The sequence below is a fragment of the Kogia breviceps genome, chromosome 3 (assembly GCF_026419965.1).
Source record: "Kogia breviceps isolate mKogBre1 chromosome 3, mKogBre1 haplotype 1, whole genome shotgun sequence".
In the NCBI taxonomy this organism is placed as follows: Eukaryota; Metazoa; Chordata; class Mammalia; order Artiodactyla; family Physeteridae; genus Kogia; species Kogia breviceps.
The window spans coordinates 42067614-42093300 of NC_081312.1; the positions used below are offsets into that span (position 1 = coordinate 42067614).

Genomic DNA, 25687 nt, shown 5'->3' on the forward strand with positions numbered 1-25687 from the left:
GAAACAAACCCAAAACAATTAAGAAAATGGTAATAGGGTGCTTTCCTGGTGGCACAGTGGATAGGAATCTGCCTGCCAATGCAGGGGACACGGGTTTGATCCCTGGTCTGGAAGGATCCCACGTGCCACGGAGCAACTACTAAGCCCGTGCTCTGGAGCCTGCAAGCCACAACTACTGAAGCCCATGCATCTAGAGCCCATGCTCCACAGCAAGAGAGGCCGCTGCAGTGGGAAGACCGTGCACAGCAACAAAGAGTGGCCCCTGCTCGCTGCAATTAGAGAAAGCCCATGTACAGCAACAAAGACCCAACACAGCCCAAAATAAATAAAATAAAAATAAAATTTTTAAGAAAACAGTAATAGGAACATACATATCAATAATTACCTTAAATGTGAATGGACTAAATGCTCCAACCAAAAGACACAGGCTCACTGAATGGATATAAAAACAAGACTCATATATATGCTGTCTACAAGAGACCCACTTCAGACCTAGGGACACATACAGACTGAAAGTGAGGGGATGGAAAAAGATATTCCATGCAAATGGAAATCCAAAGAAAGCTGGAGTAGCAATACTCTTATCAGACAAAATAGACTTTAAAATAAAGAACGTTATAAGAGACAAGGAAGGACACTACATAATGATCAAGGGATCAATCCAAAAAGAAGATATAACAATTATAAATATATATGCACCCAACAAAGGAACACCTCAATACATAAGGCAAATGTTAATAGCTATAAAAGAGTAAATCAACAGTAACACAATAATAGTGAGGGACTTTAACACCTCACTTACACCAATGGACAGATCATCCAGACAGAAAATTAATAAGGAAACAGAAGCTTTAAATGACACAATAGACCAGATAGATTTAACTGATATTTATAGGACATTCCATCCAAAAACAGCAGATTACACTTTCTTCTCAAGTGCACATGGAACATTCTACAGGATATTTCACATCTAGGGTCACAAATCAAGCCTTGGTAAATTTAAGAAAACTGAAATCATATCAAGCATCTTTTCCGATCACAATGCTAAGAGATCAGAAATCAATTACAGGGAAGAAAACGTAAAACACACAAACACATGGAGGTTAAACAATACATTACTAAATAACCAAGAGATCACTGAGAAATCAAAGAGGAAATCAAAAAATACCTAGAGACAAATGACAATGAAAACATGACGACCCAAAACCTACGGGATGAGGCAAAAGCAGTTCTAAGAGGGAAGTTTATATCCATACAATCCCACCTCAAGAAACAAGAAAAATCTCAAATAAACATTCTAACCTTACACCTAAAGGAACTAGAGAAAGAAAAACAAACAAAATGCAAAGTTAGTAGAAGGAAAGAAATCATAAAGATCAGAGCAGAAATAAATGAAATAGAAACAAAGAAAACGATAGCAAAGATCAGTAAAACTAAAAGCTGGTTCTTTGAGAAGATAAACAAAATTGATAAACCTTTAGCCAGACTCATGAAGAAAAAGAGGGAGAGGACTCAAATCAATAAAATTAGAAATGAAAAAGGAGAAGTTACAACAGACACCGCAGAAATACAAAGCATCGTAAGAGACTACTAAAGCAACTCTATGCCAATAAAATGGACAACCTGGAAGAAATGGACAAATTCTTAGAAAGGTAAAACCTTCCAAGGCTGAACCAGGAAGAAAGAGAACACATGAACAGACAAATCACAAGTAATGAGATTGAAACTGTGATTAAAAATCTTCCAACAGACAAAAGTTCAGGACCAGATGCCTTCACAGGTGAATTTTATCAAACATTTAGAGAGACGCTAACACCCATCCTTCTCAAACTCTTCCAAAAAATATCAGAGGAAGGAACACTCCCAAACTCATTCTACGAGGCCACCATTACCCTGATACCAAAACCAGACAAAGATACTACAAAAAAAGAAAATTACAGACGAATATTACTGATGAAAATAGATGCAAAAATCCTCAACAAAATACTGTCAAACAGAATCCAACAACACATTAAAAGGATCATACACCATGATCAAGTGGGATTTAACCCAGGGATACAAGGATTCTTCAATATAGGCAAATCAATCAATGTGATACACGATAATAACAAATTGAAGGATAAAAACCATAGGATCATTTCAAAAGATGCAGAAAAAGCTTTTGCCAAAATTCAACACCCATTTATGATAAAACCCTTCAGAAAGTGAGCATAGAGGGAACCTACCTCAACATGATAAAGGCCATATACAACAAACCCCATAGCAAACATCATTCTCAATGGTGAAAAACTGAAAGCATTTCCTCTAAGATCAGGAACAAAACAAGGATGTCCACTCTTGCCACTATTATTCAACATAGTTTTGGAAGTCCTAGCTACAGCAATCAGAGAAGAAAAAGAAATAAAAGGAATACAAATTGGAAAAAAAAAGAAGTAAAACTGTCACTGCAGATTACTGTACATAGATAATCCTAAAGATGCCACCGGAAAACTACTAGAGCTCATCAATGAATCTGGTAAAGTTGCAGGATACAAAATTAATGCACAGACATCTCTTGCATTCCTATACACTAACAATGAAAGATCAGAAAGAGAAATTAAGGAAACAATCCCATTCACCATTGCAACGAAAAGAATAAAATACCTAGGAATAAACCTACCTAAGGAGACAAAAGACCTGTACCCAGAAAACTATAAGACAACTGATGAAAGAAATCAAAGATGACACAAAGAGATGGAGAGATATACCATGTTCTTGGATTGGAAGAATCAATATTGTGAAAATGACTATACTACCCAAAGCAATCTACAGATTCAATGCAATCCCCATCAAATTACCAATGGCATTTTTCATAGAACTAGAACAAAAAAATCTTAAAATTTGTATGGAGACACAAAAGACCCCAATAGCTAAAGCAATCTTGAGGGAAAAAAATGGTGTTGGAGGAATCAGGTTTCCTGACTTCGGACTATACTACAAAGCTACAGTAAACAAGGTAATATGGTACTGGCACAAAAACAGAAATATAGATCAATGGGAACAGGATAGAAAGTGCAGAGATAAACCCACACACCTATGGTCAACTAATCTATGACAAAGGAGGCAAGGATATGCAATGGAGAAAAGACAGCCTCTTCAATAAGAGTGCTGGGAAAACTGGACACCTACATGTAAAAGAATGAAATTAGAACACTCCCTAGCACCATACACAAAAATAAACTCAAAATGGATTAAAGACCTAAGTGTAAGACCAGACACTATAAAACTCTTAGAGGAAAATAGGAAGAACACGCTTTGACATAAATCACAGCAAGATCTTTTTTGATCCACCTTCTAGAGTAATGGAAATAAAAACAAAAATAAACAAGTGGGACCTAATGAAACTTAAAAGCTTTTTGCACAGCAAAGGAAACTGTAAACAAGATGTAAGGACAACCCTCAGAATGGGAGAAAGTATTTGCAAATGAATCAATGGACAAAGGATTAATCTCCAAAATACAGAAACAGCTCATGCAGCTCAATATTAAAAAAAAAACAACCCAATCCAAAAATGGGCAGAAGACCTAAATAGACATTTCTCCAAAGAAGACATACAGATGGCCAAGAGGCACATGAAAAGCTGCTCAACATCACTAATTATTAGAGAAATGCGAATCAAAACTACAATGAGGTATCACCTCACACCAGTTAGAATGGGCATCATCAGGAAGTCTACAAACAACAAATGCTGGAGAGGGTGTGGAGAAAAGGGAACCTTCTTGCACTGTTGGTGGGAATGTAAATTGATACAGCCACTATGGAGAACAGTATGGAGGTTCCTTAAAAAACTAAAAATAGAATTACCATATGATCCAGCAATCCCACTACTGGGCATATACCCAGAGAAAACCATAATTCAAATAGACACACACAGGACTTCCCTGGTGGCACAGTGGTTAAGAATCCACCTGTCAATACAGGGGACACAGGTCCACACCCCGGTCTGGGAAGATCCCACATGCCGCAGAGCAACTAAGCCCGTGCGCCACAACTATGGAGCCTGAGCTCTAGAGCCCACAAGCCACAACTACTGAAGCCCATGTGCCTAGAGCCTGTGCTCCGCAACATGAAAAGCCACCGCAATGAGAAGCCCATGCACCACAACGAAGAGTAGCCCCCACTCGCCACAGTTAGAGAAAGCCCACGTGCAGCAGCGAAGACCCAACACAGCCAAAAATAAAAAAATATAAATAAATAAAATTTATTTTTAAAAAAACACACAAAAAGACACATGCACTCCAATGTTCACTGCAGCACTATTTACAATAGCCAGGTCATGGAAGCAACCTCAATACCCATCAATAGATGAATGGATAAAGAAGATGTGGTACATATATACAATGGAATATTACTTAGCCATAGAAAGGAACAAAATTGGGTCATTTGTAGAGACGCGGATGGACCTAGAAACTTCACTCATACAGAGCGAAGTAAGTCAGAAAGAGAAAAACAAATATCATATATTAACGCATATATTTGGAATCTAGAAAAATGGTACAGATGAACTGGTTTGCAAGGCAGAAATAGGGACAGAGATGTAGAGAACAAATGTATAGACACCAAGGGGGGAAAGCGGGGGTGGGGGGTGGTGAGATGAATTGGGAGATTGGGACTGACATATATACACTAATATGTTTTAAACAGATAACTAATAAGAACCTGCTGTATAAAAAAATAAAATTAAATTAAATTAAAAAAAAAAAAAGAAAGTTGGTCCTACCAGAAATGTTTAGACAACATTAACAATACCTTGATAGAAGGATGTTGCAATTCTGAGCTCTCCGACCATCAATCACTGAAAGCTCTCTGACTTTAAGTTTGGAGCCCAGTGTGTCATCAATGGCATCTGCTTCTTTCTATAAAGAGCATGAAAGAAATCCATCAAAGTCAAACAGGGACATTCCAACTTCAGATACAGTTTTCCTTTATATTTGTTGTACGTACACACACACACACACACACACACACACACACACACACACACACACAGAGATGCAAAGCTGAGACGGTAAGCAGGGGAATGTATGGAGGTGGTGGAATTGAAACAAAGGCTAAAATCTAGTTGACAAAGGAAAATAAGAAAAGCTGACCACCCACATTTGAAAAAGCATTATTTGGAAGAACAAAGTGCTTCTAAGTTGAAGATGCATAAATTATCAATGAACGGTGCCCTCCTTTTGTCCCCCAAATCCCGATGGAGAGCAGACAGAAGGACTGTCACTATGAATCAAGCTCAGCTGAAACGTGCCACTGCTGGTCCAGCCATTTACAGGGCCCATTCACCCCAGAACCATTTGCATCCTGAACACTTAGAAAGCTGAACAATAAAACCTCCCAAATGTCTTCATGTGCAACAGGAAGCTCCCAAGCCCAGATGGTACCTTTCATTACCCTGGAGCCTGATGGACAATGGGGCGGGTGCAGTTCAAGGCATTGGTTCGATTTACCTCAGTTAACAATAAAATACTACTTGCACACTCTACCGCTGTACAGAGAGCTGTGAGCAATGAGGGCCAGTCATAATTTATGGTGGAAGAGGCATAAAACAATTATACATAAAATACTGTTTGAGTAAACTGGGCATCAAGGTGAAAACATAGATTGACTTGATAAATAGGAAGTTCGATTTTGTTAAAGGTCAGGATCAATTTAAAAAACAGATCATGCCATTTAAAAAATGAAAGAAGCAAAAGCAGATGTAGAGAATGGACGTGCAAGATTAGGACTGACATATGTGCACTGCCATGTGTTAAACAAATAGCTAGTGGGAACCTGCTGTATAATGCAGGGAGCTCAGCTCGGTGCCCTGTGGTGACCTAGATGGGCAGGATGGGGTCGCAGGGGCGGGGGATGGTGGCGGAAGGCAGGTCCAAGGGAGGGGGGATATGGGGATATATGTATATGTACAGCTAATTCACTTCGTTATACAGCAGAAGCTAACACAACGTTGTAAAGCAACTATATTCCAATTTAGAAAATAAAAAAGATTAAAAAATAGGGAACTCTGGCCAAAAAAAAAAAAGTAAGGAAACCAAAGAGTTCTAGAACTGGGTAACAGTTTAGGAAACAGGGACAACATGGAGTTTATAATAAGAGGCACCATGTAACCAAACTTTAACTGTTTCATATTGTGCTGAGATTTCAGGCATACCTCTCAATATTCAGTTAAGAGTTGAAACCCAATGTGAAATTAAGTAGGCATTGTATTACACTATCAGGAAAAAAAAAAAAAAAACCCAGGAAAACCAAGATATTTTGAGCTTATAGTAAGCCAAGGATTTACATTAAGCAAGGTATGGGTTTTAGCTCACTTACCTGCTTGGAGTTACTGTTCACAAAGAAATCCTACAGCCATGGCAGAGGCATGGAAAAGGCAAATCAGATACATGCAGTTCAGAAATCACAGCAACCAGTGGGGGAAGGTCAAGGAAATCAGTGACACAGGGTAAGAGATGATTTTATGCTCCCAGGAGCAGCAATGAGAGTTGATGAAGATGAGAGTCTGGCTGAGATACACTGAAGAGCAGGGTACTAAGCGTTCAGGGTAGAGAGAGAAGATGGCATGTGCTGTACACAATTTTCAATGGTGGCAAATCAAATTCAGAAACGAAAGGGCTTAAAACACCCCCAAAAGACTAAAAGTGGTGAAGGAACAAATCCTCTTTGAAAGGACCACTGGGCTCCACGTATTCAACATGAAGCAGATTTCACCGTTTTCCCTTGAAGCAGAAAACATCAATCAACTCTATCAACCTGAGGGAACTACTCCCATTGTCATGTGCTACCAGCAAAATATGCTTTTTTGAGGGGATGGAATAATCTCCTATCTTCTTGTGTTATTAGGAAGGATTAAGAAAAGAAAAAAAGACAAGTTCAACAATATAGGTCAGTAAAACCAACACTCAGGACTCCCCGAGAGTCCAAACAATGTCTGTGGGTGCTCTGGGTAGGTATGAGGAAAAAGACAGAACTTGCAATTAAGAGACAATAAGTGACTCATGTGCTGTGCAGCCATTGGTGGTCCTGTCCCCACTGCCTTGGGGCTGTTCATGCTTACAAGGTCAACAGCCTCTGTTGAAAATAGTTCATAGAAAAGACCTGGAGTGAAGAAGGGAAAGAGGAAGCAGTAACTGACACGTTATGAGAAAGTCACAGCTTTCTTTGCATATTTTTGCCGTGATGGCATGAATAAAGCTTCGGTGTGCAAAACACACCCCAGTTTTCGGGCCAACTACTTACACAATCAGCGTTTACTTAGCAGATTCCTTAAGGCCTCACTGGTCCCGGCAGCACTGCCAAGGCCAATTTTACACAGATGAGCTGTTTCACATCATTCTTGAATGGGAAACAAAATGTATCCTCCCTTTGCTCCACCCATACAAGGGGGGATTACTTTTCTGGAATGGTGTTTAAAAAATAAAGTGATAACCACATGAAACTTTTCTTTCCTCTGATGTTACAGTTTTCTTTTGTCCCTGTTGTAACTGTCAAGCTTTTTACCCTGAAACTCCTTAGCACTCTTTCCCTGTAACAGCAGTTTCTCCTTTCAAGCTCAGAAAAAACTTTGGTGAAGTGAACTCCATGAGGTCATCTTATCCTACTTTTCTCTCTTAAAGAGACAAGTTGCAAGTTGAATTTAGACCCTGTTCTCCCTGTCTGGCCTTCAAGGAAGAAACTTGTACGAAAGTGTCTGGCAACTCATTCTTCCTAAGTTCCCACTGTCTGGAAATTAATCTCTACTGTAGTGGTCTATGGAACCAGGCCACAGGCATTTACTAGGGATGTGACTTGGGGCTCAGTTTCACAATCTGTAAAATGAAGTAAACAACTGGATTTTTATTGTGAGTATTAAATGTGATATGCACATAAAGCACTTTGTACAGTACCTGTCACATATTTATGAGCTCCATACTTGGAAGCTATCACACATTACAATTATTGTATCTTTCAAGACAATGATCAAGTCCATTTTTTTGCCTGTTGCCCTGCTTTTCAGTTGAGTTGAAGCACAGCTGGTCAAGATCTCCCACTTGTGTGTAACTGTTAATAGCTAAGTAATGTATCTTATCTTTTGAGAGGTGAGGATGAGGAATGCCATGTGAGAGTTAGGTTAGTTGGAGATCTTTAGATTCCCCTATTTTAAGAGTCCTTTAATCATCACATTTTAAATAAAATCACAAAGCTTATTAGATGGGGAATGTTAAAAATATTGATGCTTCCAGGCCTATTTCAAATAAGTTAACATTCTTTTTGAAACTTTAAATTATTCACTAATTGGCTTGGGCCAAACATGACAGAATTGCCTACATTTGGCTCTACCTAACAGGATGTCTGATTTTTCCAGATGATTTTTGGTGTAGGGCTTAGGGTTTGGAAAATAAATAGGAAGTTGGGGCTTGCATTTTCAGGAGCCAGTGCTGATAAATTCCTGTTGATAGGGTTTCACCAAGAAGTAATGACTCAACATTTCATAGACAATGACAACCTTTATATGGATGGTTCTTAATCTTTTTGAGGTTGAGATCCCATTGTAAATCTGATAAAAGCTGGAGATCCCTCTCCAGAGAAATGCACGCACTAATATTTATATAAAACCCTGTATTTGATTAACTATTACCATGTTGTCCAGCTATATAGAACCTGAAACTTATACTTTGGTACTAAGAAAAATCACTATTTACAATTTTTATCTCCTGTCTTCATATGCCATGACTAAGGACAAAGCTTATTGAAATCAATGTCCTAAATCACATAATTTTTCAATGTAAAAACTAGATATACAGAATAACAAAAAATGTAAAAAGAATAAAAAAAGAAATTTCTTTGGTCATTCATAAAAATTCAGAAGATACCACTGACTACTCCAAATGGGACCCCAAGAATGACTTGTATATGACATGTTAGTGGAGAGTTGGATTCTGGAGCCTAGCATAGTTATCCTTTGTAACTATTTCAAAGCAGAGAGGCTTTGAAATGTTAAATCACGTGATGATAATAGGACCTATAAAGAAGGGGTGTCCCCAGGCAAAGAGTGGGGAAGAGGAATGGAGATAACCAGCTGTTCATTTGTTGCTACAGAGATATGTGTGCCTTTAGGTAAATGCAGTACCTTTAGTTCATTTTCTCTCTGTCCAAATTGCATGTATAGGGAGAATGAATTTATAACATCTTGAGATGAAAATTTCCCACAAAACAAATATGAATGTTGTTTAATTGTAACTGAGATGGTACTACTATGCAATGTGCTACATTATGTATTAAAATAAGTCTCTGTGGCTGGCCTAGAGATCATGTATAGTACAGTTTCAATGAGGAAAAGAGGTTCTGAGATTCAAGACATTGACTTTCAAATGAACTTTTGTAATGTGAGCAGGGGAATAACTGTATGCTATTAAATTCCATTTCATGTGGCACATAAGCTTACATAATCAGCTCTGCCCACCTTTGATATCCACACTGGAAAAAAAAAAAAAGAATCCTGAATAGAAATGATCTTGTTCTTAAAACTGGAGTTAAAGAAAATCCTTTACAAAGTCTAACCTTCATAATCAATAAAGCCATCAATAAAAACAAAGTGAAACTGAGAATTATGCCACTTGTACACCTGTCTGGACACTGAGTACATACTGAGCCATATTTTTATTATCTGTGACACAGGAATAATACTCACCTCAAAGAGTTGGTGTGAAGATTAAATGAACATATTTGTTCATTTAGTTCCCTTGAGAACTAAAAATTAGGGTTAATGAGACTGGGGCTGTATATGTTATATTCAGCACCAAAAATGTAATGGATACTTAATATTGATTATCACCTTTTAGTCTATATTCTGGTTATTTGCAGATTTTCCTCATCTCTGCTTTTATACTATAAGCTGCATTATAGACCTGTGCAATAGTTTAACACATTTGTGTCCTTTGACATACTTTATATGCAAAGCAGACAGTAAAAATATCTGTTGTTTTTAATGATTCAATATTTCTCATATCAACAGGGCACATCTTGTGTGTGTGTGTACATTTACTTATATCAAATCTCTCCTGCATGTCATTAATCAGTGTTCACCTAAATTATACTAATCTGAAGCTTGAAAATTTTTTCAAAATCTTACTCTGTGTAGTGTTCCTGTTGCATGCACACAGACAATGGTATTCATGGGTTCTTTGCCTCTCTGAGAAATTTACTTGGCTACACAACTAGCTGAAATCCAGAGAGTTTGACCAGGGTTTTATAACTCTGGAGGGAAGAAAGAGGAGAAATCATTGAAAAAAAGGGTTTCTGGTATTCATTTGGGAGTAGAAAAGAGAGAATTCAAGTGTAACAATAATTATATAGAGCATTGCCAAGACTAAAATGAAAATGCATAGGTCTTGACGTTGCCATTAGTTATGAGACTAGGGGACACAATGACAGGTACCCCGTTTCCTTTAGTCTATCCTATGTGTTCCTACTAGTCTGTCTTCATCTTTCGATTTTCTATCTCTCAACATTCAATAAATTCAATGGAATGGCTCAAATTACCTTCATTTGGCAAACACCTTTTTTTTTTTTTGTGGTACGCAGGCCTCTCACTGTTGTGGCCTCTCCTGTTGCGGAGCACAGGCGCCGGACACGCAGGCTCAGCGGCCATGGCTCACGGGCCTAGCCGCTCTGTGGCATGCGGGATCTTCCCGGACCGGGGCACGAACCCGCGTCCCCTGCATCGGCAGGCGGACTCTCAACCACTGCGCCACCAGGGAAGCCCTGGGAAACACCTTTATGGTTTAAAAATTCTCATCTCACCGTTCTTACACCAAGAGGGGAGACATACTTGAGTCAAGCCGAGTGGGTGTGCTGAAATTTTTCTCCAGGAAGTACTACTGCAAATGTCACAAATGATTCTACTTACCAGTCTACTGCTTAGTGTTAAGTGCAACCGAAATGTTCTGATTTATCCTGACTGGCATGACTACTGATTACTTAAACAGCAATTGGTTGCTAGGAGACAATTACCCAATTGCTAGGCTTTCTGCAACCCTGTCTCCTGGAGCTCTTGAGAACTGTCCACATATTTGTCCCAGAGCATTTTGGCAGCATCCTTCTGCACCTTCTGCTGAAAGCCAGTTAATTATGAGTCTTGTAAACGTGGGTCTTTCAACCATCTGCCTTCATAATAAATGTAACCCACAAGCTCAAACTTGAATAGCATCATTTGGAATAACTGCTGTATTCTCTTCCTTTTATTTATTTCTCTAAGTTCCCAAACCTTCATCTTAGGCAACTAGAATGGACCAGTATTAGTGACTGAAACTGACGTAGGAAACCAGCAGAACGTATAATTAGGTCAGAAGATTATTTGAATCTACCAGGAAACTGGCTAAAATGTCCTACTTCATGTTAAGGCCCAGAGGAAACTTTTGTGGGACAGGAGAGAGAGGAGGCCTGTTGTGGCCATTCAGGAATGAATCTGGTCCGAGTACCTGCCATACAAGAGCTCTCAACACATCTTTTGTTTGTCCCCTGAAAGATAAGGTATCTTGCTTTCAACTGGACAACGTCTCCTTTTTCCTTTATTTGGCATTTATGACACTGTACAAGTTTGCTGTCATACTTTTGGGGGGGTCCCAGCTGAGTGCTCCTATCTTACAGTCATTCTGCCACGGCAGGTAACCACCTGCATGTTTGTACTTTATTAAAATAGCATTAAGGGCGCTGCAGAGAAATAGTCTCTTACTTAAGCGAAAATATTCTGGCTAAAAGATGTACTACTTTTTCTTTTCAATTTTAGTTGCAACAAAGGCCATTTTGAAAAAGAAAACCCTCAGTTGTTTTTTCTCCCCAGCCTCAGTCCATCTTCTCCCTTGGTGCTTGGCGGTTCTGTTCTGAGACACTCTTTCTTGGGAACCAAGCCAAGCCTAAGCAGACTAGGAAGTCTGCTGCTTGTCTGAGGATGCTCCACCCTGGGAATGATTCACACGGGAGTTAAGGGCCTCCCAGCAAAACCCAAGGAAAGGCCCTGCACAGATGCCTGGCATCTACCTGTTCCTGTTCCTTAAGACACACTCTGCTCTCATCATTTCTCTCCCTCAGTCACCCTTTGAACTTTTCTCCTTACACTCTGACACTTTTTCCCTCCCAGACCTCCGACTGACTGTTGACAACCCCACTCCACCCATTCCTTGTTCTTCTGAGACTCTCTGTACCAAGACACTTTGCTGTGAACTCTACTAAGATGCCCTCTCGAGGGGTGAGAGGTACCGCACAGATGTGACCAAGCTCACAAAGTAATGCCGACTACTTGGCCAGGTTAGCAAGCACCAAATCAAACTGCATGTTCTCATACTATCATGTTGCTCACTTTTCAGAAGCTCCTCGGGTTCTATTTGTTCCACTGCCATCCCCACACTTGCTCAGCCTTCACAGCCCCACTTCTGAGTCGATCATGTTCAGGACAGAGCAAAAACTTCTTTCTAGGTTCTATCTAGCTGCCAACTTATAGTCATTTGCCAACCCCTATACTTCAAACGGTTCCATTTATTTCAAATAAGCAGTCCACTTCTGATAATAACCGTTTGAGACATAAATATTATAACTAAAATAGCTTCAGAAACAAACACTGTGGGGTGACACTACAAGTTAGGTAACTCTCCTACTATTTTCCCCTGGTGGCCCCTTTGACTAAGCACAAGTGACAATAAGATACAGAGCTCCTTCCACCAGCGGAGACGGTGTTGTGGAAAGACACCAGAGCATGAAGCTCCCTAACAAGGAGCTTGTATACCTTCAACATATACACATACATGCGCGTGCGCTCACACACACACACACACACACACACACACACACACACACACACACACTGACAGGAACCTAAATGCACATGCAGACCCACATGCCATGCTGTTTGCAGGAACATAATAGGCTAGACCAAACATCCTAGAATTAAGATGCCTATCATATCATGGTTATGGCAGATGGCCCAGGGATCATGCATAAGAATATGACTCCTTAATTATTTTAGCATCTGGAGGGCACATGCTCTTACCTGCTGTCTTTGGTAAGCAGAGAAAGTTCTTTCCAGGTCTTCAAGATCTAGAACTTTGAAGACTTTTGTGTCATCAATTTCGGTCCACACTGTTCCTTCCAGTTTGTTCTGCAAACATCAAGTTAAGAAGTGCTGGAGTTTATAGTTAGACACTAAAAGAACAGATATAGTTATTTTTAACAAAATGCTGCTATCCCAAATTTTTCACTCTACCGGATGCTCAGAATGAGCTGGCTTCAAAAATCGGGTCACTTGTTTCAGAAGCTTTATCACTTGAATATCTGCGCTAGTGAGAATCCTGAGTCCACACTAGGAAATGAAATCACTGGACAGCCAGGGCGGCCCGGTCAGAGACAACACAGTGGGCTGCCAGTGCTATCTGTTAGAGGGAAAGTTGGAACAAATGGCTCACCTCAGGCAGCTTAGACCAGTTGAAGGATTTCAGGGCGTTCGTGGGCTGAGGAATGTTCTTCTTCTTGAGTGCCAGACCCAGGGGGGCACCAGGAGGTGGCATGACTCCTCCCAAGGGAGGAGGCCCTGGGGGAGGAGGGGGCCCCCCTGGGGGGAGGGGAGGGGGTGGAGGAGGAAGCACTCCACCAGGCAGAGGCGGTGGCGGTGGGGGTGGGAGGAGAGGCCCGGGCACAGAGGAAGGAAAGGGCCCCCCGGGGGCTCCAGGCGAGGATCCACCGGGCAGTGAGGCGCAGACGGCCCTCTGAAAAATAAAAATAGGAAAAGAGGAGATGCACGGAAGAAGTAAATCCACTGGATGATTTTTAGGGTCTGAAACTTTGCCTAACATGTGTATTATGGAGAAATTCACACATCTGAGAATGTGGGCTCAAAGGCGCAGTAAGTTGAGTGGCCTCGTGTGTGACACTCTAGTGCTCGTGTGCAAAGGGCTCACGTGTCTCTCACTTCTGGTACCGTCCTCCAGTTTGGTTTTCATGAAATCAGTTTTCATGGGGAGAAGCTAATGTGATTTCCTGACTCTTGTGAGAGGACCTGTATTGGAGAACACACGCACACTTCCAACCACCTCTGCTAACGTGCACGGTTAAGCAGAGGGGACGGGTCGCACGACCACCGTGATGGGTCAGGAGACGGTTCAGGCTCTGCTGCCCCCAGCAGAGCCGTGTGCTTAAGGATGGGGGCCCTGGGAGAAGGAGGCCTCGGCAGCCGCCCAGCAGTGGGAGGCCCAGCCCGGGGCCCATGAGCTCACCCTGCTGAGCTCGTGCAGCTGGGCTGTGAGGTCCGCCACCTGCTGCTTCACTTGCTTGTGCTCAGTGGTCTCCTTTTCAAGTTTCTCTTTCATTTTATTCAAGGTCTGCATCATCTCTTCCTTCTCCTGGGTCTTGGCATCGCATTCTCGCTCTTTCTTTTCCAATTTCTGTTGTAACTCATTGTGCTCTACACATGAAAACAACTGGACGTGAAAACGGTGAACTCTTCAAAGCTGAAGCATTTTCTCTAAACAGAAGATCGACTGAGGGTGATTGTGAGGCTCTCTATTAGGTAAATATCATTCCTCTTCTCCATCAAAGGGGGCAACTCATGGGCTCAATGGTGCTCATGCTTGGAGGGGGCTTCAGATGAACAACTTTATCAACTACGCTCTGTAAGAGGCTGAAGAGGCCCTCCAGTCACAGTTGCAAAGATGGAACACAGGTGTGAGCAACTATTTGTGGAGGGGAATGGTGCCTGCTTGGTATTTAATTCAGAATCCTGTCCTAGAAATGGCCCTTTAGTCACACTAGGGAAAATGATATTAACAGGGCCTCTTTTTACAACTTAGAAATGAGAGCTAGACAAGTCCAGTGTTCATTAGCTGGGTTTGCTGGCTCAGGTTCCCCTAGCAGAGGGGCTGAAAGGGAGGATCCTGTCCTGGGAGGAAGTGCTGCTGCCGGACCCAGGGTTTGTCCCAGTGTGGAGCCATTGCTCCCACCCTCAGAGGGCCCCTTGGACTTGAAGTGTTTTATGCGCTGGCAAACAACGATTAAAACTCGCGAAAGCAAATGTTATTATCTCAGCATTAAACACCTTAAGGGCAGCAGTACCTGCCAAGCATGAGAATCACGATAATACGAGGAGAAAAATATCAGCTCTCAGCTGTAGTGGCACTCACTCCCCCAATCCCGCTATAACAGAACAAGGCGTCCCATTGAGCATAATGCTTACTTATGTTGCCAACACACCTGCTGACTCGAGCACTTACAGGAGTAATACTCTTTGGAAAAGAGGACTAATGAAGTTTAGCCTGCAGATTTTCATTTCAAATACTTGGCCCCAATCCCTAGTCTTTTTATACCAATAAACCCACTAGAGATAGAACCTACTGGAGCAGAGCTACACAGAATTGGTCTCTATTTCTGAATTTGATAACATTAAAGTCTTGCTTTTTCTATCTTTTACTTTCTCTCTTCTGAGTTCTCCAAAATCAGAGTTTGCAGAGAAGGGTTCAAGTCACTAAAATCCTTGGATTTTACCAGCCTTGGAGTTAAGATAACCGTCAACCCGCTTCTACCACTCTGTAGATGCTTCCCTGTCTTCTTCAGTGACATCTAAAAACTACCCCACTGCATCCCACTTTCCTTCTCCTATCTCCGTTTCATTCCTCTTTGACAATGTAAGACCTGACTTCCTATTGTTGGTCATTAGCCTTTGACAAATCTGGCCAAGCCTCAGAACCACCTGAGAGATTTTGACATTTCAGGACTCACAGACCACATTCCAGGGAGTCTGTTCTGTAGATCAGGGGCAGGGCTTAGGAACCTGTGGTTTTCAAATGCTCCTTAGAGGATTCTGATAAAGTGCCAGTTAGGGGAAGCTCCAGCCTAAAGGATTATCTCCACAAATGGTCTCCATTTGCTAAGCTTTTATTCAGTACTTCCTGGGTATGCAGCACTACAGAGAATTCTCCCCAGATATTCTCCACCTTTCAGGTCCATAGTACTTCCTGTCTCCTCACAGCCTCCACCCACCCTCTGAGAAATTCATCAACAGGTACCCTATTTAATAGAACTTTGCTACTTGACACTTCCAGAGAAGAATTAATTTTACCGACAATATCTCCTTTTTTGCACTCTATGCATGACCTCACTTTAAACCATACTATTCCTCTAGCTGATCTCGGCCATTTCCTCTTGTACCAGCTCAACTGCCTAAATGCTACAAAACTTTCTACCATTTACTAGGCAGCTAATAAATGCCAGGTACTATGCTAAAGTCCTAATATTTGTCATTTACTCTTCACAACAACCCTGTGAGTTAGATGTAATCTTCACTTTGCACAGGCAAAGACTAGAGGGGTAAAGGACACGACTTAGCCTACCCACACAGTCAGTCAGGGGCAGAGCTGAGACCCAGACCCAGAGCCCAGCACCGTGCCTGCCCCATGCAGCCATTCAGTACATACCCACTGCATGAAGGACTGAAATGACTCCAAAGCTTATGTCCTAAGTACTCTCTTCAACTTGCACACCTGAGTCTCCATGCTCTAGGGTATATCCCTAAAGTACCACTCATTGACCATCTTCTTGGGTATAATTCTCTCTTTACCCTAACTTGTTGTCAGTGTCTCTATTCTTTCTATAGCAGTTTCTGGAATTAATTTATGAAAATGTATGTGCAACCTCACTTATTTGAGACCTATCTGAATTCATACGAGGAACCCATAATATAACAGAACTTCATATTCGGTATTTTCCGGTATCAGTGGTGAGCCTGCTTTTCTGCTCAATGGACAAAACGTGATGAGAGGAAAGGAAATGCTTCAGCATCTCTTGGACCATCTTTTCAACACACTGAATACTATGATGAGTGCTACTGTATGTCACTGGCTGTGACTGAGTCACTTGGACAGGGAAAAGGAAGTCAGTTAACCAGCAAAGTGAAAGAGTAGTGGCCAGGAGAATGACTCTTTTCTCAAAGGGTCCAACTTTAATTTGCTAATATTTTGAAGAAGGGGAAGAGTTATACTTATTCTGTGAGTGGTCTGGCATGGTGACAGGCACAAATGACCCCCTCAAGTCGTTTGATGCTGAGTGTTGATATCAAAGACATACTGAGATACTCACTAATGGCTGGTCTGTTAATGTTTCATAACATGTACATCTCCAACGGTCAGTGATTTTCTGCATGATTTCTCTTTTTATAACTGGTGCCAAATTAAGGTCACGTGGAGAATTGGGCTGCTGAAACCAAGTTGCCTGTGCTTCTCTTTTAAAATTCTGGGCAATCCCTGGTGTCCCTGATTATAGTTCTTAAAATCTAGTGTGCTTTAAAGAGCAGTTATGGGGAAGGCTGGGATGAACGGTAGTTAAGAAAATCTGAATGAATGAATACTGAACAGTAAATGCATCAAAAATGCTTCAAAAAATGAACGATGGTTTAGAAAATCTGAATTAATGAACATTGAACAGCAAATGCTTCAAAAAATGATTATAATGAAAGGATAAAATATTTGGGAATCAACATGACAACTAAGATAGTCTGATTCAAGAAAAACCAGGCAAAATGCCCTGAAAACATGGGGGAGGGGAAAGGTTGTTTATATACCAAAGCCAATGAGAAACATCAATGCAAATTTCTAAAATATACAGTAAGGAGAGTTGTCCAATACCCAGTAACATGACCTGTTCTCTTGTCAGGACCTCATCATTTACCTTTTCTCATTTTTTCTGCTTGTTCTTTCCACTGCTTAACTTCATTTTCATTAACCAACCTGTATAATAGTTAAAGGAGCATTCATTACAAAAAGAGTAAAACGCCCACTGCTAAATGCATGCTCTCTAGGTAGAAAGATTGTTTAATGCAGAGCAAGTCCTCAGCATGCTTGAAACCCATTTTAAACCCAGATGTTACATACATATATTACATGTATACATATAGGAACTCATATCTGACCTCTAGAACATTTCAGTTCTCCCAGCTGCTATTCTGAAGTAGGATAATACAAATGTCTTATATTGGTGCTATTATCTCAAGGGTAGCAAAATAAGAAGAAACTTACATCCGTACGACATTTTTAATATTAAAGTTTTCCAAGGGCGTGGAGTCAGGGTCCTGTCCTTTGTCATTCTGAATAACTATTTGCTGTATAATTCTATCTAGGAGTAGCCAGTACTGAACGGTGTTGCCACTTCTCTTGTCTAAAAAAGAAAAGAACAGTGGAGATACTTCAACTGGTTTCAAAACTTGAACGAATATTTTTCAACAGTGGTCACCCGCCAGAGCCACAAAACCAGACAGATGTTTACAACCCTTCCCATCGTTTCTGGAATTCTGACACACGATGATCATTTACGTGATTGAGAGGCACTTTCTACACCCTTCCAAATGTGTTGTAAGGCATATATTTATTTTTAAAATCAAAGCGAGTTATAATTCATTTCATTTTGAGAACTTCACAACACGCCTTAAGCTGTGCAGAGACACGCTGGGCTGTCACAAAACTAAGGTTTGGAATCCCTGGTGTGCACCCAACCTAAGCCACACTGTTCAGAAGACAGAGCCCTTTGGATGATGTCCAAACATTCACAAACACACGCGTTAAGTCACAAACACACTCACAAGGCATTTGGAGGCAGTGGTGCAGGATGGACATGAAGTGAGGGTAAGCTTCACTGTGGGTCAGCCTCTTCCTGGTCAGCTCAAACATCTGAGTAGCACTTTTTGTGTCTATGTGAACCTGTTTCATATGAAAAAGAAATCTAAGTCAAACATCCAATTTCTTCAATTCCTGCAAGGTAAGGCAAGCAATTCCAAGGCAAATAGAAGCTAATCCTGCCACTTAGATAACAAAACAGAAATCTGACTTTGCTCTAGGTTACATGTCATCTCTATGACACACATTACAACAGGGACATTTGTGAGCTGCTGAGTCAAATTAGAATAATTGTAAGCACACATACCAGTTCAAATCTTTTGGCAAATTCTAGTTCATCTTCATTTCGGAGCATTTCAAAAAAATCTAAATGCCTGAAAGACAATTAAAGAAAAGCTATTAAAAGTTGAACATCCTACAAACACAGGCACGTAGGAATCAGGATATAAATACTAAGGCCTTTCCTAAAATTTCAGAGATATCTCTAAAAGAAGTACGACAACAAAATTTGAATGCCTTCTCTTAACTAAGTTCTAAGGAAAAAAGACATCATCTGACTGAAATAAGATCACTACAAGAGACAAATCTGAAAGCCTAGGATGCACAGCACATAGAAGACAATTCATGAAAGTTTATCAAATCCAAACACAACCAAATCCAGATTCTACTCATGGAATCTCTTTATGGAAAAACAAGCCCATATAACTAACTTGACTGACCACTGAATTAAAGATTACAAAAGAAGTGTTCATGCCTTTCACTTATTCATTCAAATACTTATTGAGCCCCTATTATTGACTGGGGAATGATAAGTTCTGTGAAGACAAATCCAACCGCATAAAGGGGATAGAGAATGATGGGAGGTGAGGCGAGGTGAAGAGTATGAACACAGTGGCTGGAAAAGGTCTCTGCCTGGGAAAAAGCGATTTGGACATCTGTGGGAAGATCTTTTAATGCTGAGGAAATAGCAGGTGCAAAGGCCCTGAGGCAAGTGTAATTTGACATGTTTATAGACTATCAAGGAGAAAAGCATGGTGGAGTGTGTGAACGAGGGAAAAGCGTGGTAGAAGGAAAGATCTGAAAGCTGGTAGGATATGTTAGAAATGGTAAAATGACTGCAGACAAGAGCAAATGAACAGGAAAGTGAAAATTAACATTCATAGAATGTCTACCAAAGGTGCCATGTGATTCCACATGTTTTATAGTCAGCTTTCATAACAGCCCTGCAGAATAGTGTTATCATCATCATCACTATTTATTTACGTATAAAAACAGTTAAGGTTCAGAAAAATTGAGTAACTTGACCAGAACACGTAGCAGGTAAGCGGCAGGACTAGGATATGTATTCAAGTCTAATGCCAAAGCCTACACTAAGTTCTCTACACAAGTGCTGCTTCTTTCATCGAGAAAGTTTTACTATAAAAACATCATTACCTGGTCTAACATTTTGGTACAAGTTCCTTAGGTCACAAGTAGTTCACAGACTGGCACTATACACATGGAAAACACATGAACTATCTCATAATAGTGTGACTTACCTATCTAATGTTGAATTTTCATGTTCCCTTAATTTATCTATTACAGGTTGAATTCCCAACATCAGAAATTCATAGCGAAGATGCAGTCTAAAGTCCAAACTTTCCTGAAAGTAAAAGGGTGATGGAATACATTTTTAGGCTCTTTAGACTACACAGTTGGTAATCTTTTTTAAAAAATTATTCTTTAATAATATATGTTTTAAATTGTGGTACAGAAGGCTCTTACCACTCCTGCGCCTTGGCTTAGCACTGCATTGATGAAGGACATGATGGCCGTCTTGAGACTCACTTCATCTCGATACCGCCCCGTGCTTTTATCCAAGTCATTAATTAACGTCTACCAAGGATACAGATGTAAAAACAAAGGACTGAATAGTTACTAACCTTACACTCATTTTATTAATTTTTTAATACTCTGAAGTTAATTTTTAAAAGCTTGTGTTTAGTCAGAATTACATTGATCCATAGAAAGCTACCTTTTTTTCCTTAAGATTAGTCCTAAAAACTCTACTTTCAAAATTCTTACATCATGTACGTTTAGATATACATGTATACAAAGTACAAAAGACTGTGCTTTGTTAACTCTGCTTACTTTTTATATTTGAGTATAAACAATGTGGTGACATAATCTCACTGTTTATATTGATCCTAAATCAAGACTGGCAACCCATACAATTTTCAGGGAACACCCATTTAGTGGATCGAAAAGTGTTTTATATAATGTGTAGGAAGCAGGGCTATATTTTTAAGTTCAGTACAATAGTCTCCCTTTATTCACAGGGGATATGTTCCAGCATCCCCCGTGGATGCCTGAAACCATGGATAGTACTGAACCCTATATATACTTCTATATAGACTATGTTTTTCCTACATTAATGGCTGGGTGTTGTATACAGTGTGGGTATCTAGAGAAAGGGGTGATTCACATCCTGGGAGGTACTGAGCAGGATGGCACGAGATTTCATCATGTTACTCAGAACAGCTGCACAATTTAAAGCTTATGAATTGTTTATTTCTGGAATTTTCCATTTAATATTTTTTAACCGCAGCTGACCTCGGGTAATTACACTGTGGAAAGCAAAACTGCAGTTAAGGGGGGGACTACTGTAAATCCACAACCCCAGATTGATCAACTACAGAAAGAACATTCTATTCTCTACGTAAGAAGAAGGAAATGCTTGAAGTCCCATCGTGAATGCTCACCACAGGGGGAAATCTCAAGTTAACATTCCCCCTTCGGGGCCATGAAAGGCACTGGTCTGAAGGCAGGAATGAAGAGGTGGCGAGGAAGCACCCACCTGAAAGCGGGTTCTCTCGCTGGCGTACTTCTGGTAGTGCAGCATGGCCTGAAGAACCTTCTTGTGGCCCCCGGGAACCAGGCACACAGCGCCCAAGATTTCCAGCACAGCCACCTTTGTCTTAATGTTCTCTGTGCTCAGACTCTGAGCAATTACATTAATACTCTCAGAATGAGCCAGGACGTGAGCCCGACCTTGAGAGTTGTTCATTAGCGCCTTTATACATCCAATGAGAGAGGTATGTATTCGAGACTCCGAGGTCTCGTAGTCCATGGTCTTTAGAAAGTTGAGAATACATGACAGGCCGTCCAAGTCAATGAATCGGGTTACAAACCTGTCACGAGGAGAAGGTTAAAATGTATCAGACTTAAGTCTTTTGGGAATATTTTAATAGCCCTTAACAGAAAAGTTTAGGGGGCTGGTGGCCAGGAGAAAGTAAGAAGATGTAGTTCCTAAAGTACCCAAAGGCTGACATGAAGTCTTCTTAATTGGAGGCCTCCTCCTTGGCCCAGACCCAATGGTCAGGTCTAACCAGAAGTGTGAAAAAAATCTGTTTGAGTTAAAAAGATCTTAACCGATATGAATAAACAATTAAGAGATCTTATAACCACAGAAAACCAGGAACAAGAAGACATTCAGAATATTCACCTTAGGTTAAAGTCACCTGCTGATCCTGTGTCATGATAGCATCCAGTCCCCATGCATGTTTTAAGTGTTGACCACTGACCCAGGCATGCCCCATACCAATGAAAGTCAAAGAGCGTCCTTAAACTCCAGGATATTTACTTGCCAAACAAATGATAATCTATCTCCTTAGTTTTATAGCAAAAACCTTCTTTTGTATGGCACGCTATATGGAATCCCAATATATAAAACAAATAATAGCAATACTTTATTACTGTACATTAATTTTTTGGATATTTATAGCACTTATTTACTGTAAAGTCAATCAATGAGAATAATTCACAATACACATCTGTAGGTTAAGCCTCTGAAAAGTTCAGAAGTAACATAACCTGTTGATGTGACTACTCCAGAAATTTCCAAACTGATTTAGCCTTGGATAACCATTAACATCTGAGAATGCAGAACACACATACAGAGGGAAATACTGATCTCATTAGGATAGACTAGAAAACTTCTGATATACAACTGTATATGATTTTTGAGGAATCCGTACATTTTTTCTTAGCATTTTATAGTCAAATATAGGGAATTTTATTTCCCAGCTATTTCATCCAACCACATCACCCAGACCTAGCCAAGCTTCATTCATAGCACTAGTGCTGATGAAATGCACCTGTAAGCACCCCCATATCCCACCAAACCTTAGAGGATTAATGGAAAATGGAGGTGTGGGAGGCACACAGTAGAAGTTGATTGCTCATCCACTTCTTTTACAACCGTTTTATTGAGATATATAACTCACATGCCATAAAATTCACACTTTCAAATGTGTAATTCAGTGATTTTTTAATATATTCACAGAGTTGTGCAACCATGGTCACTATCTGATTTTAGAACACTTTAATTATCCCCAAAAGACCATTTTCCTCTCTCCCTAACCCCAGGCAACCACTTATCTTTCTGTCTCTATGGACTGGACTTTTCTGGATATTTCATATAAATGGAATCAAACTATACGTGGTCTCTTGTGTCTGGCTTCTTTCGCTTTGCATAAATATTTTCAAGGCTCATCCATGTAGTAGCATGTATCAGTACTCCATTCCTTTTTAGGGTTGAAAAATATTCTGTTTTATGGATATGTCACATTTTATTTATCAATTCATCAGTTCATAGAATTTAGGTGTTTCCAATTTCTGGCTATTATAAATAATGCTAATATTCGCACACAAGGTTTTAGGGACATGTTTTCATTTCCCTTGGGCTATATATCAAGAAGTAAAATTGTTGGGTCATATGGCAACACTATGTTTAATATTCTGCGGAAATGTCCAACTGTTTTCCAAAATGGCTGCACCATTTTACATTCCCCCCACCAATGAATGAGGGTTACAATCTCTCCACATCTGCATCAACACTTATTAGTTTCTGCCTTTTTGTATTTTAGCCACCATCATGGATATCTGCATATCTTTTAACTGAAGAAAATCAATTTATTGAATGTTTAGTGATTAAAGTATTTCATCCACGGTTCAATTGCATGTTTTTAATTTAAGACTTCATCAAGAGTTTGGCTATCGCAGAAAAATAAAGAAGAAAGGAAGGGAAAAAACAAGGGAAGAAAAAAGTAGAAAAGAAGAAAAAGAAAAGAGACAAGTAGTACACGCTACCCAGCATAAAAATTACCTCATTGGTTTCGTCCTTAGTGCTGTCTTCAAACTCTCTATAGTTTTACTTCTTTCTTCTTCCTCTTCCTTCTCTAAAGCCAGCAGAGATTTTCTCTATGCAAAGAAAACTAAAGTTACTTCTTCAATTTTTGTTTTAATTATAGTACAAGCAAGACAAGCCCACAGATTATATGCTATCACTTTTAATACAAATAATCAATAATAATATGACCAAGATTTACTACAAGCCAAAATGTAGACCAAAAGAACCAAGAATTCCACAAATTCATTCTCTGTACTACAAGTCAGTTCTTCTGAATTTAAATAAAGTTTTAAGAAAATGTTGAGAAATCTTAGTAGAGATTAAGTTGTCCAAACACTTGTATAACTATTCTATAACTACACTCTGATGAAGGTATTACTGTTTATATTTGATAGAAAGAAGATTAGACCTATAGTTAAATACAACAATCTGATAATTAAAGTTAACATTATCACACTACCAAAGAAAGGCAGGCAGCAATCTTCCCATGCTATCTCTTCCATTTCTCAGTCAAAAAGATTTTTTAATCTTAAAAAGAAGTGTAATTTTTTACATTTTTTGTTACATCCAATTATTTTTTAAGAGGAACGATTAAATTGGACCTGAGGCAAAGATAGACAATTCCTCTGGAGTAAATGCTTAAGTTTTAGAAGTGATTCAATGTCATTTGGAAATCAGGATATGGAATGTATGGGTATGTGTGTGTGTGAGTGTGTATGTGTGTGTGTACGTGCCCGTGTGTGCTTTCCCTACCCAGGGATCTACTAGAGCACTGCTTCTCAAACTTTAATGTGGATACGAATCGCCTGGGGATCTTGTTGAAATTCAGGTCCTGATTTGGCGTGTCTGCGGTGAAGTCTAAGATGCTGCATGTCTGACTTCTGACGGGTTTCCACGTGACGCTGATGCTGCAGTCTGTGGACCTCACTTCCCAGAGCAAGGCCCTAAGGAAGCAGATCTCGTTTGATATCATAAAGTTATGAATGCTAGTAAGGTTCATAGACTTGTTAAAAAGTCTTTTCCATTCCTTTTATGCCATGATCACCTAAATGTACTAAAAGTATCGCCAAGTCTTATGGCCCCAGGTGCTTCCACCCACGGAACCACAGGTCCCTTGCCTTCTTCCTTCTCTTAACATGTGCTTTTCCAGTCTCAGTCTTTTTACTTGTAACCCATTCTGATAAAATGCATGGTTGGGAAACAGATTGGGGTACAGAAAAAAACATCTGGCTCTTATCCATGTGTCTCAGTGGTCCAGTCTCTCCTTTTCTTTTAGGTCCACACATCATCAAGGGGTGACTTTACTTAATTTTTTTCAAGTTAACAGTACAAGCATTAAGTAACTACATGCTAACTAAAACCTAAATTTGACTTCACACTTAGGAGGGTGAAGCCCAAAGCAAACATATATTAGTATCATTTATGGCAAGTGAAATAAAAATCAGTAACGTCTTGTTTTATAAACTTGAATTGTTTCTGCTAAAGCTGCCCTCTTGCTGGTGATGCGCCCGGGCAGCTGTCACCAGAGGACGGTAGGGGAAGAGGCTGCATGCAGAAATAGCCAATGAATTTCTTCACAGCTCCGTGAGACCCATATCCTGGAAAATTTAGCACAAATCCAGCCAAGTACATTTAATCTCCTGTGGCACAGCTGAACTTGTTCAGACTCTTAAGCAATCACTTTGAATCTGCAGCCCAGAATCAAGACTTTTATGAACATCACTTCTTGTTCCTAAGCTTAGTCACCCAGACCTCCCAAATTAAAACTACACAAGTTTCTTATTGTGGTTCATTACTACGAAATAAAGATGCACATATTTATCCTTTTAACAGTCTTGGAGAGGGTGTCACC

At 40.1% G+C, this 25687-nt stretch overlaps 1 protein-coding gene across 6 annotated transcripts in view; it reads right to left on the reverse strand.

Moving 5' to 3' along the window:
• DAAM1 (dishevelled associated activator of morphogenesis 1) overlaps window positions 1-25687 on the reverse strand; it is a 175795-nt gene that overhangs the window by 38531 nt on the left and 111577 nt on the right. For 3 of the 6 annotated variants that reach the window (XM_059059648.2, XM_067028407.1, XM_067028406.1), the window contains 13 exons: window positions 23812-23906; window positions 21502-21835; window positions 20430-20540; window positions 20204-20307; window positions 18973-19039; window positions 18632-18749; window positions 18072-18210; window positions 17725-17783; window positions 14283-14470; window positions 13476-13775; window positions 13064-13171; window positions 6355-6384; window positions 4789-4895 (listed from right to left, as the gene is read on the reverse strand). In XM_059059648.2, coding sequence (XP_058915631.1) covers window positions 4789-4895; window positions 6355-6384; window positions 13064-13171; window positions 13476-13775; window positions 14283-14470; window positions 17725-17783; window positions 18072-18210; window positions 18632-18749; window positions 18973-19039; window positions 20204-20307; window positions 20430-20540; window positions 21502-21835; window positions 23812-23906 — 1760 coding nt within the window. The remainder of the gene's footprint in view (window positions 1-4788; window positions 4896-6354; window positions 6385-13063; window positions 13172-13475; window positions 13776-14282; window positions 14471-17724; window positions 17784-18071; window positions 18211-18631; window positions 18750-18972; window positions 19040-20203; window positions 20308-20429; window positions 20541-21501; window positions 21836-23811; window positions 23907-25687) is intronic. The other 3 variants (XM_059059651.2, XM_067028409.1, XM_067028408.1) reach the window with 1 other exon arrangement.